The sequence below is a fragment of the Sorex fumeus genome, unplaced genomic scaffold (genome assembly GCF_029834395.1).
Source record: "Sorex fumeus unplaced genomic scaffold, SorFum_2.1 ptg000035l, whole genome shotgun sequence".
NCBI lineage: Eukaryota > Metazoa > Chordata > Mammalia > Eulipotyphla > Soricidae > Sorex > Sorex fumeus.
In genome coordinates, this window is record NW_026606092.1 from 15,263,780 (window position 1) to 15,284,264 (window position 20,485).

The window sequence follows — 20,485 nt, forward strand, 5'->3', positions numbered from 1 at the left end:
GTAGCTTACCAGGCTCTACCGGCAAGCTACCGAGAATAGCTTGCCGGGCTCTCCCAGAGGGGCGGAGCAATCGAACCTGGGTCGGCCTCGTACAAGGCAAACGCCCTACCCGCTGTGCTATTGCTCCAGCCCTCAAGTGCCTATTAGGTTTGTTTGTTTGTTTGTTTGTTTGTCAGTAGTACTCTGTACTAAAAAAAAAATAAGCTGGTGAAAAGTAAACCAGATCGGAGACGGTATCTCCAGGGGGAACGAAGGACGTCTTGGGGTAAGGGGACTTCATCACTCATCCTAAGGATCGCGTGAACTAATCAAACAGCTCAGAGAACTGCTGCTGGGAGCCTAAGTCAGCCAGCTAGCTCAGAGGTCGGCAGGCAGCCACCAGGGCCCCGCCCCAGCCCTTCCCCCAGGGCACCGCGGGAACCACCCGGTACGCAGGCGCATCGGCCGCTCGGCGCTCGGCCTCGACGCGCGCGGAGGCGACTGGTCTGGCCTGGTCGCGCCTGCGCTGACGTCGCCTCGCCCCTCCGCCGCCGCCGCCGCCGCCGCCCCCGCCGCCGCCATCTTGACGGCGGGAGGAGTGCTGCTGTGGCAGTGCGGGAGGCGGCCCGGCTCTCCGGTACGGCAGCTTCGCGCCCGCTCGGCTCCTGCAAGCCCGCGTTCCCGGGGTCGCTTGTTCCCCCATCCCGGCGCCGGGCCGCGGGGCTCGGCGGGCGCCTTTTGTCCCGCAGCCTTCGCTGGGGTGGGGGACGCCGCCTCCCGCCGCCCCCTCGCTCGGCCCCGGCCCCGCCCTCGCCTGGCGTCGTTTCCCGGGGCCCCGAAATGCCCCCCAGAGCGCAGAGAGGGGTCGGGGCGAATGCCAGCCTCGTCGGGTTGGGGGTGGGGCGGGCGGGCGGGGAACGCCGCGGGGTCGGGGAGGGGGTCCTGCAGCTGTCCAGGGACCCTCCCCCGCAGCGATCAGCTGGCCAGATCTAACCCGCCGCGGGCTTGTCTTGTTTTGTTTTGTTTCTGCCCTCCCCTCCCACCTAGGAATCACTTAAGCCCCGGGAGAAGCGCTTTTGCGCCCACCCCTGTGCTCCAGAAATGGCCAATGTAAGTAAACCCGCCTTGGGGAGACGCTGGTCGCGGGGCGGCTGGCAAGGGCCTGGAGGGACCCCGGGGCGACTGCGAAGTCGCGGGTGACCCCACGTTCCACGTTGCACCACCAGCGCCCGGGGACGCGCGGGTTGGGAAACTTGGCCCCCGCCGGTGCCCAGACGGACAGCTGGCCTTGCCAAACCCGGGCCAGCGCGTATGTTGGCAGGGTGCTGGTTTAAACTGGTTTTTCTTCCTACCACCCTCCCCCCACCCCAGCACACACACACACTTTTTATAACTCTTAGGACGGGAAGCAACCTTCCCGATTCTCTTGCCAAGCGGGACCTGAGGATATTTTAGGGGACACTCATCACCGCAGGGATTCGTGCGACCACTCCCCCATCGGGAGTACATACACGTCAGAGCTCAGGCGGACACTAAAGTAGCTACAGGAGAGTTGCAAGTACTCATTAAAAAATAATGAGGGGCTGGAGCCAGAGCACAGAGTGTAGGGTGTTTGCCTTGCACACGGCCCACCCGGGTTCGATTCCCAGCATCCCATATGGTCCCCCCCACCCCAGCACCGCCAGGAGTGAGTCCCTGAGCGCGGAGCCAGGAGTAACCCCCGTGCATCCCCAGGTGTGACCCAAAAAGCAAAAAATAAATAATGGAGCTATGTCAAGGTGCAATGGAGATTTCACAGCGGGGTGTGGAGAGCGCTAAAAGAGGGGGTTCAGGTCACTTCCCTTTGAGAGACATTCCATTTGAGTGGTGAAAGCTGGGAAATTCTTAGAACTCTGGGGGTTGGGTGAGTCGAAACAGGAAACTGCTTCCTCCAAGAACAGAAAACCCGCTGAGGGGATGGAGAGAAAAAAGATTGCACTGTGAAGTTGGGGCCTTGGATGCCAGGCTCAGCCATGTAGAAATGTTCGATTGTGATAAGCAGATCTCTGCATTAGGAAGAGTTAACACTAACTCTGCTTAGTGTTAGAATAACAACACTTAGCTGGCATACCTGGAATACCTAATGAAATGTTAAGTCAAAGTCCACCGTAGCTGTCAGGTCCTAGGGAACCTTAACCACTAACTTTGGCCTTTTCTTGTTCCTCTTTTTCTCTCGTTTCTTTCCATTTTTGGCTTTTGGATTACACCCTGCTGTGCTCAGGAAACTGCGCCCTGCCCAATGGGATGGAACTAGTCTCCTGAGTGCCCACTAACCTTTTGAACCATTTCCCCTGCTCCCTGTTGGCAGTGTCTGTAGCTGGAAAGTTGACCTAGCCATAAACACAGAAAGGGAATGTGGGAATGTTTGACGAATACCTAAAAATACGTGTGAACCCTTTCGTTGTTAGCAGTTCATATGCAGTAATTTTGGTATTTTTTATAGTCAAATACTTTTTTTAAAACTTGAAGTTTTATGAATTGTAAATCCTGACTGGCATTTAGAAATAATGTGTGTAGATTAGCAATTTTTTTTTTTTTGCTTTGCTTTTTGAGTCATACATGGCAGTGAATGCACAGGGGTTACTCCTGGCTCTGCACTCAGGAATTAGCTCTGGCAGTGCTCGGGGGACCATATGGGATACAGGGAATGGAACCAGAGTCAGCCGGTGCAAGGCAACCTCTCTACCCGCTCTTCTGTTGCTCCAGTCCCAGATAGCATTTCTTGAACAGTTGAGTTAGTAAACATAGGCAAGGATCATAAATGTCCACATATCAGAGACCAGACAGAAGTTAATGTGTGGGGACTTTGACAAATCAAAATTCACCTTTCTGAAATAAAGAACTGCCCCTTAGCTACAGGCATCTGTCCCTAGTGCTTTTTGTTAACATATATTTAGTGCTTCTGGAGCTGGAGCGATAGCACAGCGGGTAGGGCATTCGCCTTACACGCGGCCAACATGGCCGACCCGAGTTCGATTCCTCCGCCCCTCTCGGAGAGCCCGGCAAGCTACCGAGAGTATTCGATATGCCAGACACAGTAACAACAAAGTCTCCAATGGAGACGTTACTGGGCCCGCTCGAGCAAATCGACGATCAACAGGAGGGCCTTTACCTTTACCTTTACCTGGATTTTTAACAACAACCCAGAATCTGAACTTTTTGTATGAAATCCTAGTTTGCATTGATAGTTCATACTTCTCAGAAAATGCCACAGAAGAAATGATAAACAATACAGCTAGATTTTGTAGAAAGTTATTTTCAGACTTTTGTATTTACCTTTTTTTTAGATTTTTATTAGTGAAACACCATGAGTGTATTTACCATATTTTCTCCTTCATGAACAGAAGTAGTTGTTAGTCTTAAGACAATATCTGAAAGATTGCTCTAAATCCTAATAACCTATTTCAAGTTTAGAATTCTAAATGTCTTTGATGTTAGCCATGTAAGATACATACTTTAAACTGCCTATTTTAATTTTTGAGCTGTTTGGTTTTATGTCATCTGTAATCACCCAATGCCCCCATGTCATAAAATCTTTCGAATTTGTGCAGTGTTCCATTTCCACGGCACATAATTTGAAAATCATGTAGGTCAAAGAGTCGAGTTTGATACAAATTAGAACTGTCACCATCAATCTCTCTAGCAGGCAAATTAAGTACTGGTTTGTTTTCCCGTAAAAATGAAATTTGATAGACTCTTACACTGGGAACAGAATTCATAATTTATTATTTCACTTTAATTAAAAGTCTTACCAGTCAGAAGAAAGATCAAAATGGATCTAGTGCGTTGGTATGGGAGGCTAAAATAATATGAATGACAAGCAGCAGGCTCCAAAATAATTCAGGAAAGCCTCCCTTCTATGTTTGCCCATGAGGCAATGTAAAGAATCAAAAATTACAATTAATAATAAATTGTTAAACCAATGTCAATAATGGCTTATAAATTTATAGAACTTAGCTTAAAAAATAGTACATACAAAGATTTAACACAGGACTAGGGATCTAGTAATTAACATCTATTGGTTAAATGCTTTTTATTGCTCCATTCAATTAATCTTACTGAACTTATTATTTGCCTTTATCAAAACATTTTTAGAATTTGGCATTGCCTTTGGATCCTGAGGCATATTCTATTAAATGTCATTAGTTGTTAGGTAAATATAAATTGTAAAAATACTTCTGCAGCACATATCTAGTAGGTTGTTTTAAGTGTGTGTGTGTGTGTGTGTATGTATACATGTGTATATATATACACACACACACACACACACATACATGGGCTGGAGCAATAGCACAGCATGTAGGGCATTTGCCTTACACGCGGCTCACCTTGGTTCGACTTCTCTGCCCCTCTCGGAGAGCCCAGCAAGCTACCGATAGTATGTCGGCAAAGTCTGGCAAGCTACCCATGACGTATTCGATATGTCAAAAACAGTAACAACAAGTCTCACAATTTGTTGTGGGACGTTACTGGTACCTGCTTGAGCAAATTGATGAACAACGGGAGGACAGTGCTATATGTATATACTTACCTTTTTTGACTCTAGGCAGGCTGGATCCAGAACCCAAGGATGTGGTTGAGGTTTTAGTAGGTATCTGCAAAGTGCCTTGTCGTACTTTACAGACACTTAGGGAGGGTAGATTTGTCCAAGACTTGAGATTGAGTTGAAATTGCTTGGCCCAAAGGAGAACAAAGGGGCATTTTAGCAGAAGAAATCTTGTGACATGAAGGAAGGCAGAGAAGTATGGGAGTGGTGGGTTTATATTTTATGTTACTAAATACTACAGTAATAACATGAGGGATTTTATGACAGCCAGTGGGATATTCTCTTATAAAATAAAAAAAAAATAAAATCTGAACAAACACCTGGATTGGATGATGTCTGGGTACTCTGCTAAAGTGAAAAAGTTCCAAAGTGTCAAATTGCTGAACTGTTTTAACTACTCATGACATGTTTTCACACTGTTCTCTACAGTGCCCCTGTGGGTACATTCCTTCAAACAGTGGTTCTTAACCGTTTATAACTGCATACTGACGAGGGTCCCAGTAATTGAAAAATATCTGTCTTATGCTTTCCTTATTTTTTGTCACTTTACTCCTCACTGCTTCTGGATGAATTTTCTGACTGTCTTGATGTAACAAGTTCTTTGGGTTTCTGGCAGCTGTTGTCCACAAGTTAACTTTCAAGCCTATTTTTAACTGTATTCCCTATGTCTACCCTCTCTCATCCTGTAAGTTCTCTAAATAGATCTTTTTGACTGTACTCTCTGTTCCTGAAAGTCACTCATTCAAATGCCCTTTCCTTAGCAAAGGTTTTCAAATTTTTCATGTTTTTATGAAATTTTTCCAACTTCCCCAAAGATTGTTGAATTGTTGAAATATTTTAATAGCACTTCATAAATTCATGGCATTTGCTTTACAACTTCCTGTAACCTGCTTCTCATACTATGCAACTCACATCCCTCTTAAGCCATATACCTGGCCCTGATCATAGGTCTGTTCCACTAAGAATTAGCAGTTATATTCTGACATAAAGGACCAGAGAGTGAATGCTTTTTGATTTGTGAGATATAGGATCTCTAGGAAATTACTGTTAGGGACAGATAATACATAAATGTTTGTAGCTATAGTAAAATCTTAATTTATCAAAATGAATAGCAGGATGTATCCTGGCATATTTTGGCAATCCCTATATTGTTCCAAGAAGTATTAAACTAAAGCTTTATGGATGAATCTGCCATGGATGCACATACTCCATTGAAACTCCCCAGAGTCTAGGAAATAGACATAGCTGCAGAAAATGTGTCACATACTGAAATAAAATCAGAGAAAGTGGACATTGCCAAAAGGGAAAGAGGAAAGATGATATGGGAGACAATTATCATAATTCATAGCAGTAAAGAACAAGAGAAGAATCTATAAAATAGAAGGGTTTTGTTCAACAGGGAGTTATTGAAGAAACTTTTAAGGACAGAAGAATCTTACTGTTTATTCTGCATTTTTAGTGTTATTGCTAAATAGGGCAATTTTGAGAGAGTTACATTTTCCCTGGAGCGATAGCACAGCGGGTAGGGCGTTCGCCTTACAAGCGGCCAACATGGCCGACCCGAGTTCGATTCCTCCGCCCCTCTCGGAGAGCCTGGCAAGCTACCGAGAGTATTCGATATGCCAGACACAGTAACAACAAAGTCTCCAATGGAGACGTTACTGGGCCCGCTCGAGCAAATCGACGATCAACGGGAGGGCCTTTACTTACTTACTTACTTTACATTTTCCCTAGTCTGGCAGTCTTGATTCTTCCTGAAAAAAACACACCTCTACACCAAGTTACTGTTTTTTAAAATAGCTACATAAGTAGGTATAGTACTTGTCTGTGGTAAGTGCTAAGTAACAGTAGAATAAATATTAGTCTTAAAAACCACATTGCATTGTGAAATTTGCTAGAGGTTATGCAAAATAACATAAGCAAGTAATGTCAATTTTTTTTTCTCGTTTATAGGTGCTCTGTAACAGAGCCAGATTGGTTTCCTATCTCCCAGGATTTTGCTCTTTAGTTAAGAGGGTTGTCAGTCCTAAAGCCTTTTCAACTGCCGGGTCTTCATCCGGTTCTGATGAATCTCATGTGGCCCCTGCTCCCCCAGATATTTGTAAGTAAAATTTTAATTGCATTAAAATTGCCTCATAGTACTTTGAATTGTATTTCAGTTTCAGTAATACTTTTCGTTTATATTTAAAGTTGTATATATGCCATTGGTAGTGATAATAGGGTTCTGCCATATGTCTGTATCTGAATGCTACGATATAAAATTAAATATATTTTCTTGAACTTTTAAATTTACTCATCCTCATGATACTATTAAACTTTATTACTTCTTTTTTCTGAGTTTTTTTTCCCTTTTTCCCCCAGTGTCAACGATCAGACCTCATGCACAAATGAGGAGAACAATAGTCTCAGTCACTAAAAAATTCTTAAATGTAGCTGACATTATTTATTAGTATTTATTGAATCATAAATTTCAACTTTCTAAAATTCTACTCTCTCCAGTGTATTTTCCATACTACTGTATTCTTAAATCATACCAAAATATTTAATCATGTAATTTCCTAGATAAACATTGCTTATCTCTCACTGCTTTCAATAATCATTCCCAAATTATCTTCAAGCTATGACTCATTACTCAGTATCTTTAAAAAAAAATTTATGACTTGTGTGATTAGACCAATTGAGAAATGATCCATGTTGTGTTTTATTTCTGTGTTGGAGGTTTATTATATTTATGTTTAACACTACTATATTAAAGGTATATTCTTAGGAATTTAACTTTATGTGTACTAAAGAGATTATCCCTAAATAAAATAAAAATAGTATGTTTTTATTAATATCAGTTTTATTAGTATAGAAGAGAAATGTCATTTGTTATTCTTTGACTTAGCTTTTTCTTTTTATGTAATATCCCTAGATAGCCTTCATTCTAGGTACAATAAAGATTCACCATACTTAATATAATTATCAAGCATTATATTTTATGAATTGTAATACTTTACTTATTCCTCTAAAAGTGGACTTCTTTGTTGTTTTGGAAATGACATGAGACTTAATATATTCACTCAGGAAAATAATTTTCGAAGACACCATTTTGGTGTTTAAAAAAAATTAACTGTCAGAAGAACGTTCGTTCAGTGTACCTGCTAATTGGAAAATGACTCGTGTTATTATTCCTCTTCAGGCTCTCGAACAGTCTGGCCTGATGAAACTATGGGACCGTTTGGACCTCAGGATCAGAGATTTCAGCTTCCTGGGAATATAGGCTTTGATTGTCACCTCAATGGGACCTCATCACAAAAGAAAAGCCAGGTTCCTAAAACTTTACCTGATGTGCTAGCAGAACCTTTGTCAACTGAAAGACATGAGTTTGTGATGGCACAGTATGTGAATGAGTTTCAGGCAAGTTGCTTATGTTCTGTTTTTCTGATAATGCTGTTAATTTTTGTTTACTATGAGCATATTATTTTTATTGAAGAGGTTAAAAGAGACTTCATGCCTGTATACACAAAACAACCTACCAATCTACATGGCTTCTGAAATTTGGGCATTATACTGTAATGTTTGCTTTGTAATTTTTTCTTAATTTTAGATTGCAGTCTCCAGGTAATTAAATACTTGAAAAATATCTCCTTTAGTAACTACTTACTTCAAATAGAGATGATTTGATTATATTGCAAATTCAGATTCCCTGTTTTTTTACTTTTATATATAGTAATTATAATTTACATATCGACCTAATTCAGACTCAAACTTGTATGATCGTCCGGCATTTAGAGACTTGAGAGCTCTGAAATTCTTCAGATAACATATCTGAAGTAGAAACTTTGTAAGTAGGGCTTTATCTTTTTGCTGTTTGTTTTGGGGACCATACCAGCCAGTGCTTAAGCTTATTCCTGGCTTGCCCTCAGAAATCACTGCTGGTGGTACTGGGAGCCATATGAAGTACCAGGGATTGAACCCAGGTTCAAGTCAAGCATCCTACTCACTCTACTATTGCTTTGGCCCTTAAAATAAGATTTTTTTAAGGCTATTTCTAACACATATGTTAAATGAGTTTATAATATTGGTATTTAAAAATGAATTTTTATTTTTGGTTTTGGGGTTACACCCTGCACTGTTCAGGGCTTACTCCTGGCTCTGCACTCAGGTATCATTCCTAGTGGGGCTCTGGGGACCAAATGGGGTCTCTGGGATGAACTTGAGTCGGCTGCATGCAAGGCAAGTGCCCTACCCACTGTACTATCTTTCCATCCCTCACAGAGACGGGGGAATGGGGGGTGGGAGGGACACTGGGATCAGTGGTGGTGGAAAATGGGCACTGGTGGAGGGATGGGTACTTGATCATTGTATAATTGAAACCTAAGCACAAAAATTTGTAAGTCTACAACTGTGCCTCATGGTGTTTCACTAATAAAAATTGAAAAAAAAAAAAGACAGAATCCAGAAATAGGGGGGAAATAAATAAATAATGAATCACCATTAACTTGAGTAGTAAGTTAACATGCAATTCCATGTTTCTTTGAAGCCCCTGGCCTGTCAAAATTATTATAACCAATGTTGGAGCATAGTTGGAGCATAGTTCACCCCCTTTATGTTTTGTTGTTTTGGGGATTTGGGGCCACAACCAGCTGTACTCAGGGCTTACTCCTAGCTCTTTGCTGCGGGATCACTCCTGGCAGCCTTTGGATCATTTGGGGTTCCAGAGATTGAACCCAGTTCTGTTCCTTGCAAATGCAGCAGCTTACCCACTGTGCCACTATGCTATTTCTCCAGTCCCTCTTTCAGCTTTTCATCTCAGATGGCCCCTCTTGTCTGCCTACTTATTTCTCATGTTTCAGTTCATCTTTCTTGAGTTGGTCACCAATACTCTTGGCTTCTTCCATAGAGTGCAATTTTTTGGTTCCTGATTTACTAATTTTGTTTCTATTTTTAAGTTTTTGGACCACATCCAGTTGTGCTTGTGGTGCTTCTCCCAGCACAGCACAGGGCATTACTCCCACTAGGGCTCTGGGGACAGTGTGAGGTCCAACCCTGTACTCCTGCATGCAAAGCACTTGCACCAGTCCCTTGAACTATGTCCATGGCCCAGTGATTGAATTATTAATAATTTTGATTTGCATTTCTCTCTGCCTACTGAATTTTCTCTTATGGACGATCTCAGACTTTGCTATGGATGATCTCAAGAGCTCTCAGACTTTGAGTGTGTCTGATACTGATTCGTCCTTGTTTCTCTCAAAATCTCTTTACTCCCACATTTTCAGCATTCTAATTTAGATATCTTGTGCTCTTCCAGGAAAAAAAATGACAGTATCACTATCTGCAATAGTAATTTCCATTTCTAAATAAATGATTTGTGTTCTTTCAGTTTTTATTATTAATATTGCTGGAGTTCTAGATCTCCTTATCTTACCTCGATTTGGGGGAGTATTTAGTATAATGGACTGTGAAGATAGGGTAAATCTGAGTGCATAGGTTAGCTCATGGTAATTTATTTTGTGTGACCTTACAAAAGTTATTACATGGTCTCTCTAAGCAGATGTGTCCTTATATGTAATTATTTGAGCTCTATCCTACAGATTTGCTATGAGGATTAATGTGGAAAAGGTGTATAACTACTTAAATACACTGAATAACCGGTAACCAATAGTTATTAATGCACCATTCTCTAACCATTGCATACCTCTGCACTTATCACTATCTCTTCCTGGACCATTTTTTCTTCTAAATCCTTAAGTTAACTCCACCTGTATCTTGCCTTTTCAGATACAGTAATTAACATAAAGTTCAAATATGGTGATTTCAGCATTTTCCTGATTTCTCCCAGTAAATAATTTTTTTCCACTTCTATACCTCCTAAGGATAGCTTAATTCTAAGGCACTTTTCACCTCAAAGGTCTTTCATTTACTTGTCATTTTCTCCTGCCAGCCTGAAGGCCACATTGTTAACATTGTAGTACCTACTTTTGTTTTCGTTTTCATTTGGAAAGTGCCACATATATTTCAGTTGAGTAAGAAAACCTCTAAGACTTTGTATAACAACGACTGTATATTATTGTCATGCTCTTTTGTAAATTATTCCTGTTTACATATTCCAGAACAAGTATTTAGGTGTAATCAGAGAGTACCGGAAGGTGTAACATTGGAGTATTTGAAACATTTTTGTTTCTTAGCCAACTTCTATTTATATCAAGTCTTAGACAACAATGTTTTGCAAAATGGTGACTGGAATGATCCAGGGGGCAATAATAACCCCTTTGTGCAATTGAAGGATGCTTCCTGTTTTTTCACTTAAAGGGAGAACACTGAGTTAGTTTGTTTAAATTCTGAAAAGGGGTTAGTCGGGCAAATAAGTGTAGGAACGTCTGTCTTCAGAATATATCTTAATATATTTCAAAAGTATGTATTTTACATTCATGTTTTTCCAGACAGGATTGTAAAATATTTTCATCATAGAGAAAAATATGAGAACATAAGAAAACACTGGCCTATCACCAGTATATTAGGATTGTTTAAAAACTTTTTAGATAAAAGTTTAATGCTGGTAAGATATTTTTATCTAAACTCCAGATTTTTGTTTACTTACATTTCTTATTTCCCCATAGGGTAATGATACACCTGTTGAACAAGAAGTTAACAGTGCGGAAACCTATTTTGAAAGTGCCAAAGTAGAGTGTGCAATCCAAGCGTGTCCGGAATTGTTGCGAAAAGGTATGTTGTGCTTTACAGACTTGACACTGACGTTTATTAGATAACACCATTAGGTTCTTAATGTTTGGACTAATATAAATTATTATTAATAATAATAATCTATATGTAACTAATGTAAACTGTTGCTTTGAAACTTAACTATCTTAGCGTACTTGGAAGAAAATTACTACACAGCCAACATAAAGACTTACGTGTCCCCTGAACATCTGACTTTAATGCTTTCAATACATTAGATAGGAAAAAAATAGCTTTAACACTTTTTAAAGACAATATGTCACCCTGCTTACTCTTAACTTTGTTGTAAATAAGACCAGAGAGGGTACAGCAAAGTAGAATATTCACCTTGCATGCAGCCCTCCCAGTTTCTATTGCCAGTGCCACATGTGGTCCACCATCTCCAGCAGGAGTGATCCCTAAGCACAGCTGGTGTGGTAAAGGTAAAGGTAAAGGCCCTCCCGTTGATCGTCGATTTGCTCGAGCGGGCCCAGTAACGTCTCCATTGGAGACTTTGTTGTTACTGTGTCTGGCATATCGAATACTCTCGGTAGCTTGCCGGGCTCTCCGAGAGGGGCGGAGGAATCGAACTCGGGTCGGCCATGTTGGCCATGTGTAAGGCGAACGCCCTACCTGCTGTGCTATAAAAAAAAAACAATTTGTTAGAAGTATTTCCATTCCATCCACTCTTTTCAAAACAGTAATGCATTTAAAACTGAACTTGAGCCAGGACAAATGAACATAATCTTTTTTTTAAAGAAGTATTTTAATACTTGCTTTTCTTTTTAAAAAAAAAATATGATTGTTTTCTCTTTCAATATGTTGTTTTATTTTCTGTATAGATTTTGAATCACTCTTTCCTGAAGCGGCCACCAACAAACTTATGATTCTGACTGTAACACAAAAAACTAAGAATGATATGACTGTTTGGAGTGAGGAAGTAGAAAATGAAAGAGAGCTGCTCTTGGAGAAGGTAATTCTTTCATTTGCTGACAGCTTATTTATAATCTTGTTTCATTTGACCATTTGTTTTGAAACTGAGTCTATTTAGCCTTTATCAGTCTTATATCAGCGTGTAAGGTGTTTGCCTTGCAAGCGGCTAACATGGCCGACCCGAGTTCGATTCCTCCGCCCCTCTCGGAGAGCCCGGCAAGCTACCGAGAGTATCTCACCCGCACGACAAAGCCTGGCAAGCTCCACGACGTATTCAGTATGCCAAACACAGTAACAATAAGTCTCACGATGGAGATGTTACTGGGCCCACTTGAGCAAATCGATGAATAACGGGAGGACCATGACCGTGATCGTGTTTTTGCACTAAAGGCCTGAATGACTTTTCTGAGAATAAAAGGATCACAAGTTTTTTAGTGTCTTTGAAAAGTACAGGTTATTTTCAATGCTTTTTTCTTTTTTCAAGTTTTTTGTGTCTGGCTGGAAGTGTGAGAAATACAGGTTGGTTTATTCTTTTAATAAAATAAAAATAACTTCATAGACATTTCTCTCCTCCTTTAGTCTTTTCTTTCTCCATCAGTTCCTTAATCATGTTAAGTAAGGGCCAGGATCAAAGGGCGGGAGTAAATGCATTACGTGAAGGAGGCCTTGGGTTTAGTTCCCAGTACCATTTGGTCCCCTGGACCTACTGTGGCCCTTTTTTTTTTTAAGGGCGGGGGCGGGAAAACCAATAATTATCCTTGTGTTCTTCAAGAAGTAAACATTAGCAGGATGTTTGTAGTTCGGAGATAATTTATTACATGCTCTTCTCTTTTTGTGCTTTGCTTTTAACCTGGAAATGTTTTAACACCTTTCTAATAAACTTTTTTTATAAAGTCTGCACAGTATTTACATTGTATGGGCAAACCAATGTTTAAATATTTTCTTGGTAATTTATAAGTTGAATATTAAACTTGCTGTTGTAGGCAGAGACTATATGAATACATATATTTTTATGCACACATTTAGATATGTTGTTCTGTAAATTCCTAAATAGTGAATTGTGTTAAGAGGTATATGCATTAAAATGATAGTGTTTTTTGATTAAAGAACTGATTTACAATGTATTAATAATTGAGTGTTAGGCATATAATATCCCAGTTAGAATCCCTCCATCAGTGTCAACTAACTTCCACCATCCCCAAACCCACTCCATCTCCCACATTAACATGACAGACACATAACAAAGGTCCACTGGTTGCATCTAAGAAGGAGATACATGCATTTTAAATTCTGGTAGATGTTACTAGTTTGCTCAACAAATATTCTATCCTGTACCCTTAGCATATTCTGGATGCTACCCTATCTAGTGATTGTTTGTACTTTTCTCTGAAAAATAGGAAATACTCTTTATTTTAAAAATTTGAAAGTTTCTTTGAAAACTTGATGTTGGATTACATGAGTTCTTTATCTACAAGATAGGAATAGTCTGCCTACATGACAAAAAGTAACTCCCTTGGGTACCTTAGCTAACAACAGTTAAAACAGTTGTTTTTACTAATTTGCATGCATGATAATGTCAGGTATCATTTTACTTTTTCATTCACATTGGATGTGTAGGTTTTTCATTTTTTCATACCTTTATAGAGGTATTTTATGATAGCCGCAGACACCTGTCTTTGTAAACTCTTGTGCTCATTCACCAATGTGGCTTGGCACAAGCCTCAGGCAACTGCAAGCGAATGTCCAAGGTGCCAAAGCAGTGCAGAGAAGCGAGAAAAGAAGACCTCAAAGAAAGAAGAGCAGCAATGCTGGCAGATGCGGCATAAGCCAGGAAAAGTATTCGCAACGCCCGCCTGTCCTTCGCCAACTACAAGACCAAGATGACTGCCCTCTGATATCCTGATGGATCTATCACATCTTCCAGAAGGGCAATGGAGAATATTATCCATGACTTCTACTTGGATCTCTTCGATAGCCACGTCTACCTGCCCACATACCAAATTCCGCAGGATGGATATGACTGCTTCAGTCTCAACAGAATCAAATGCCTTCTTTAAATCAACAAACGTTAGACAGAGCAGAATCTTGAACTTCCAAGAAACCTCAGTGAGCTTGGTTATCGTGTGGATATGTCGTTTGCAACGTTCTCCCTTCCGAAATCCGACACGCCATTTCGTCGGTAAAAAAGCGAACAGCACCCCGCCCAGACAAGGTCAGACCCGAACACCTGAAGAACCTGCCATCAGTACTTATCTGGCTCGGCTCTTCACACGCTACCTGTCTGAATGCAAGGTTCCGTCCCAATGGAAAACCAGCAGGACTGTACTACTTTATAAGAAGGGAGACATCTAGGACATGGGCAACTATTGCCCAATCTGCCTGTTGTCTGTCATCTACATGCTGTTCACTCGAGTCATCCTGAATAGGATTGGCAGAACACTAGATGAAGGACAACTATGCGAGCAAGCCGGGTTCCAAAAATGATTCAGCATAATCGACCATATCCACACAATAACCAAGCTCATTGAGGTTTCTTGGGAGTAAAAGATGCTACTCTGTCTAACGTTTGTTGATTTAAAGAAGGCCTTTGATTCTGTTGAGACGGAAGCAGTCATAGAGGCCCTAGCCAAGCAGGCCGTTCAAACTTAATACATCAGGTTCCTCCGTGAGCTGTATTATGGATTAACTACCAGGATCTCACCATTCTACAAGGAAGTGATCATGTCAAGAGAGGATTTTGGCAGGGTGATACCATTTCACCTAAACTCTTCAGTGCCACCCCCGAAAACGTCATGTTACGACTGGAATGGGAAGGAATGGGAGTGAAGATAGATGGTAGGCAACTATACCAACTCCGCTTCGCTAATGACATCATTCTAATAACACCAAACATTAGCCAATTGGCACAAATGCTGGCCAACTTTGATCGTGAGTGTGGAAAGGCCGGACTACAGCTGAATCTCACAAAGACAATGTTTATGAGAAACGGTCTCGTTCCTGACGTTCTATTTGCTCTCAATGGGACGAACACCTCCGAATGCAACAGTTACGTGTACCTAGGTTGAGAAGTCAACATGACGAATGACTTGGCACCTGAGTTGTGCAGAAGGAAGAGAGCGGCTTGAATGCCTTCAAGAACAGCAAAGAAATAGCTAAGAGGACAAAGAACCTCCGGTTCCAGGCACATCTCTTCTATTCCACTGTTCTTCCTGCATTAACATACGCCTCAGAGACCTGGGCCCTACAAAAACAGGATGAGAACGCTTTTTGGGCCTCCCAAAGAGGAATCGAAAGAGCTATGCTTGGAGTATCATGCTTCTCTCAATGAGAGAAAGAATTCGGAGTTCCATCTTGATGGATGATCAAGAATCAGGGACGTTGTCTCGTTTGCCAAGGCGTCAAAAGTCAGATGGGCTGGACACATAATGAGATTTGGAGACAACCGCTGGACTTGAGTCCTTACCAACTGGATTCCATGGGATGTCAAAAGATCGCATGGCCGCCCACCTACCAGATGGTCAGACTTCTTCGTCAAGACCCTGAACAATCGGTTTGAGGCTCTTTGTGTTCCTAGAACGAGCAGATGCCATTGGGCTAGTGCATGCCGCTAGTGCATGCAACGGGCGGAATGGAGACGTTACTGGTGCCCGTTTGAGCAAATCGATGAGTAACGGGATGTCGAGTGATCAAGTGATTTTATGATAATAACTTCAAACTTGCATGTACACATACTTGCTAATAAATTTCATGAATTGAACAATCAGGAACAAGTTTCATATGTAAAGGAGATTATAGAAAGCTATTAAGACATCTCAGATTTTAAGTTCTGAGTTTAGAGCATTAAAATTTTAGTATATAATAAAAATTTTCTGTTTAAATATTAAGGTAATTCTCAATACCACCATCATTTACTTGGTAAGGAGTTTTCATATAGGCATTGCATCAGTGGACTTAACTTTTTGACCATTTAAAAATTCTGAGTCTCAGTTTATAACTAGCTCCAGTGTAATAGAGTGTCTGTTTTCTATTACCTAATTTCAGGGCTTTGAAATAGCATTGCTTTGCCATGTGATTTTTAATTAACTCAGATTTTGTTTTATTTTAAATCTTAGTAATCATTTTAGAATAAGATATAGCTTATTATCCAAGTATATTTTTGTTTTACAACTTAGGTATTTTAATTTTTTTCCAACAGATGTCAGTGTTTGCTGTAATATTTGAGAAATACTTAAACTTTTGTTGTTAATTTGAAATAATGTTAATTTGAAATTCTTTTAGTTAACCATTTTAAACATTTAATTACCAATTATGTGTTGTCTCCTTGTAATATTGTTTATGGTACATCTTTTTATTAAGTTGACATACTCAGAAGTCTTCTAAACCATATTCTAGGTGTTCCTTTTTCCTTTGGGGGAATTTATGATAAAGATTAATTACAACAAAAAATATGAACTATGATGATAGCCAAAGAATTTATTGTTAATATTTTTCATTAGCTTACAAACCTTGCATAGCAAAGGTCAGTAAAAATTTTCTTTAAAGGGCCAGATAATTATGTTAGCCTTTATGAACTAGAAAGTCTCAGCTTCTCAGTGCTATTCTTGTTTTTTCAAAGCAACTAAAGACAATGCATAAATAGCAGTCATGGACGTGTTCCAGTAAAACCATATAGATAGCAGTATTGGACTGTGACTTCAGTCTGCTAATCCCCTTTTGTAAGATACAACCCATATGTTGTGTACTTGGGGGGATCTCAGCTGGATGTCAAGAGTGTTCAGCCAGGTCTTTTTCCTCTAGGCAGGCTATAAATCTGTGCTTCCTCACACTGCTGGCACTATTCACCTTTCAGCCCTACAGACAGCACATTGTGCTCTGAACCTCACAAGGCTCATCTGTGCACAGCTCAGCCCTCACATATGTAATAATCAAAGCACATCATTCTTCAAGAATACTCTTGCATTTGTGCTTTTCTTCAGTATTTCACCCCACAAAAGCCAAGCTTTCTTGTCTACCTTCTCGGTCAGTGACACCATCACTTGGGCTCCACGTTTTTACCCATCCCCAGACAGAAAGCTGCAAGTAATTCACTTGTTTCTTCTCTCTTCTCTTAAAGTATATATAGACTTTGCTTACCTTTTGTCGAGTATAAAACAACTAACCTCGTGTTTTTTTCAGTTTCATAATTAGCAGTGAATGACAGGTTTGATACAAGCTTATTCTCTGATGACTTGAAGCAAATTTTTCTCCTTATTTTAAACCAGTATTTTTCTTTTCTTGAAAGTTTTTTTATTTATGTTTTTTAATGAATCATCGTGAGATACAGTTACAGACTTACAAACTTTCATGATTGTGCAGTGAAACAATATTCAAGTACTCATCCCTCCACCAGTGCTCATTCTAAGCCAGTATTTTTAATATTGTAATATGATCCTAATATTTGCTACTCTTTTAAATACTGTTTTAGATTCCAGTAAAGCTAATAAAGATACCATAGGAAACAGAAAGGGAAGGCCAAAATTTTGAGTTAGGTGAATTAGGTAGTACGTAATGATAAAAGATGTATACTGTGAGAAGGGGTCCTGCCCAGTTCTGTGCCCTGCCCATTCACTTTTCTTTTACACCTTTTCAGAAATATTTCGTGTCTGAGTTGATCTGTGTATTTTTGAAGGACACATAGATTGGGGGGTTGGGGGTCTGGGCAGGGGAAGGGGAGGGAGCTTCCAAGCAATACTCAGGGAGCCTCACCAGTGTTTTTGGTTTTGGTTTTGGGCCTATACCTAGTGGTGCTTGGGACGTACTCCTGACTCTGTGCTCAGGAACACTTCTGGTGGGCCACAGGGTATCACATGTAGTGCTGTGGTCAGCCACGTGCAAGGCAAGCTCCTTAATCCCGATCCTGTCTGTCCCTCCCTACAGTGTACAATAAAAAAAAGACTCTTACCTAACTCGTTTTTCTATTATATAAGTTCTATAAAATGGTTCCATAAGTTGTTCATCTTTCAGATCAGTGAAAATAACCTTAAGACTTTACAGCCTAAGTATTTTTTAAATAAACATTTTGGCTATCCTTGACACTACTATTAATCATAGTTCTCCATCTGAAGCAAAAAAGGTACTTTAAACATTTTTTTTTTCCTTTTGCTTTTTGAGTCACACCCAGCGATGCACAGGAGTCACTCCTGGTTCATACACTCAGGAATTACTTCTGGCGGTGCCTGGGGGACCATATGAGATTCTGGGAATCGAACCTAGGTCGGCTGCATGCAAGGCAAATGCCCTACCCACTGTGCTATTGCTCCAGCCCCCTAAACTTATTTTTAAAAAGCAGTCCAGTAATGTTGCTATTTTGATCATAATTATGTCTTTTTCTATGCAGTTCATCAATGGTGCTAAGGAAATATGCTATGCTCTTCGAGCTGAAGGATATTGGGCTGATTTTATTGATCCATCTTCTGGTTTGACAGTGAGTAATATATTTTGAAAGCCACATTGTATAAGTTGAAGTAGGAAAAGCCTTGTAATAACCATGGTTAAGGCAAATAATTAAAAAATGCAATTTTCCCAAAGTAGTACAATTCATTCCGTTGCATTCACAATTTTGATGTACCTCTGTACCTACAGTTAAGTTTTTTCATCTTAAATTGTTTTTATTAAAATATTAAATTCTTCCATCCTCAACAGATATGACTTACTATTTGTTAGCTGAAGATTAGTAATCTTTGAAGAAAGAAAACATTTGAGAAAACATTTAAGAAAGACGTGGATGGTAAAAGCATTGTTTAGATATGAAACTTTTTGGAAATTAACATTTATAAAGTTACTCTGAAGAAAAGAGCTAAATGACTGGTCATTTTTAACTTGGGAATATTTCTCAGTTACAACTAGTAATTTTTTTTCTGGAGTATACTATTCTCAAAGTCAAGTAAGAAATAGTATAAACTGTAAAAGAAAACTTATTCTGGCTTTTGTTTTCTTATCTTGAAAATAATGAAGGTAAATCATAGATTATCATCTAAAATTTATTTCATGTTTAAAAGCAGTGTTTATTTGGTTCTAAGTTATACAAAGTTTGCTGAATCATTAATTTCACATCTCCAGAATTCACATGAGAAGAGGGAATAATATCAGGACATTTTAGGCGTTGCATGCAACCTTTGTGTTTTGTGTTCATGTTGACTTAAAAAATATTATCCCATTGTCTTTCTTGCTAATGAAAACTTGTTTTTTTTTTATTTCCTTTAGTTTTTTGGACCTTATACAAACAACACTCTTTTTGAAACAGATGAACGCTACCGACATCTAGGATTCTTTGTTGATGATCTTGGCTGCTGTAAAGTGATTCGTCATAGTCTCTGGGGTACCCATGTGTTTGTAGGAAGTATCTTCACTAATGCAACACCAGACAGCCATATTATGAAGAAATTAAGTGGAAACTAGTAGTAATGACAAGTTATTTGCTGTACTAGTTTTACTAAACATTTGGGTTGCTCTATAAACACTTGTCAAAGGCTTCAGTTTTCAAATTTTAGTTATTTCAAGGTATTTATTTCAACATTTGTGAATTTACAGCTTTGGCAGTTGGTTTATGATAATTTAAATCTCGAATGGTCATCTATTGAATACCTGTTGAGCACAGACATTGTACAAAATATGGCAATTAACACGCAACCAGGATCTTCCCCCTTTTATTGGAAATGCCTCATTTTATTTTTCTTTAAAAATAAATCACACATTTCGTTATGGTACTTTTTTTGTTGCTGTATTTTTAAAATGTACATTTCAAAGATTCCTCAAAAACTGCAGTATTCTTATAATTTTTTAATAAATGCAATTAAGAATTCTAAATTCATTGTAGTTTAACTCTTCCTAATTTTTTTTCTTTAATCTAAATATTTTTGGTACCAGCCTGAGTTTTACTTTGAAATAATCTATAGGCAGCAAGAGGGTAAGGATATGCTACCACATCTTTATGTGTAAAAAGTAGTGTTGGTCTCATGTACTAAAAAAGTTCTTAACTGCTGCTTGAGACATAATTACACAATTTCATACAAAACTATACCTCAGCTGTTGAATTTTATTTCTACAGCTTTAGCAGTAGATGGAAACTGTTACACCTTATGAAAAATGCTTCTCTTTTATTGGCAGAGTTTGTTTATACATTCTTGTTAACCATCTTCAGAACCATCTTCAGCTTTAAGGCTCTTGCCATATTGGAATATGCATGGATCCCAGAACAATTCATTTCTATCAGACTAAGTAAATGAATTGAAATTGATTTTCTTTTTT

At 39.6% G+C, this 20,485-nt stretch overlaps 1 protein-coding gene across 1 annotated transcript; it reads left to right on the forward strand.

Moving 5' to 3' along the window:
* The first annotated feature begins 551 nt into the window (after positions 1-551).
* MMADHC (metabolism of cobalamin associated D) lies at positions 552-19,944 on the forward strand. The gene is made up of 8 exons (XM_056117695.1): positions 552-616; positions 1,027-1,089; positions 6,518-6,665; positions 7,746-7,963; positions 11,167-11,272; positions 12,109-12,239; positions 18,576-18,662; positions 19,442-19,944. Exons 2-8 carry the CDS (start codon positions 1,081-1,083, stop codon positions 19,634-19,636), a joined length of 894 nt encoding a protein of 297 aa, XP_055973670.1. The 5' UTR covers positions 552-616; positions 1,027-1,080; the 3' UTR covers positions 19,637-19,944.
* The last annotated feature ends 541 nt before the right edge of the window (positions 19,945-20,485 follow it).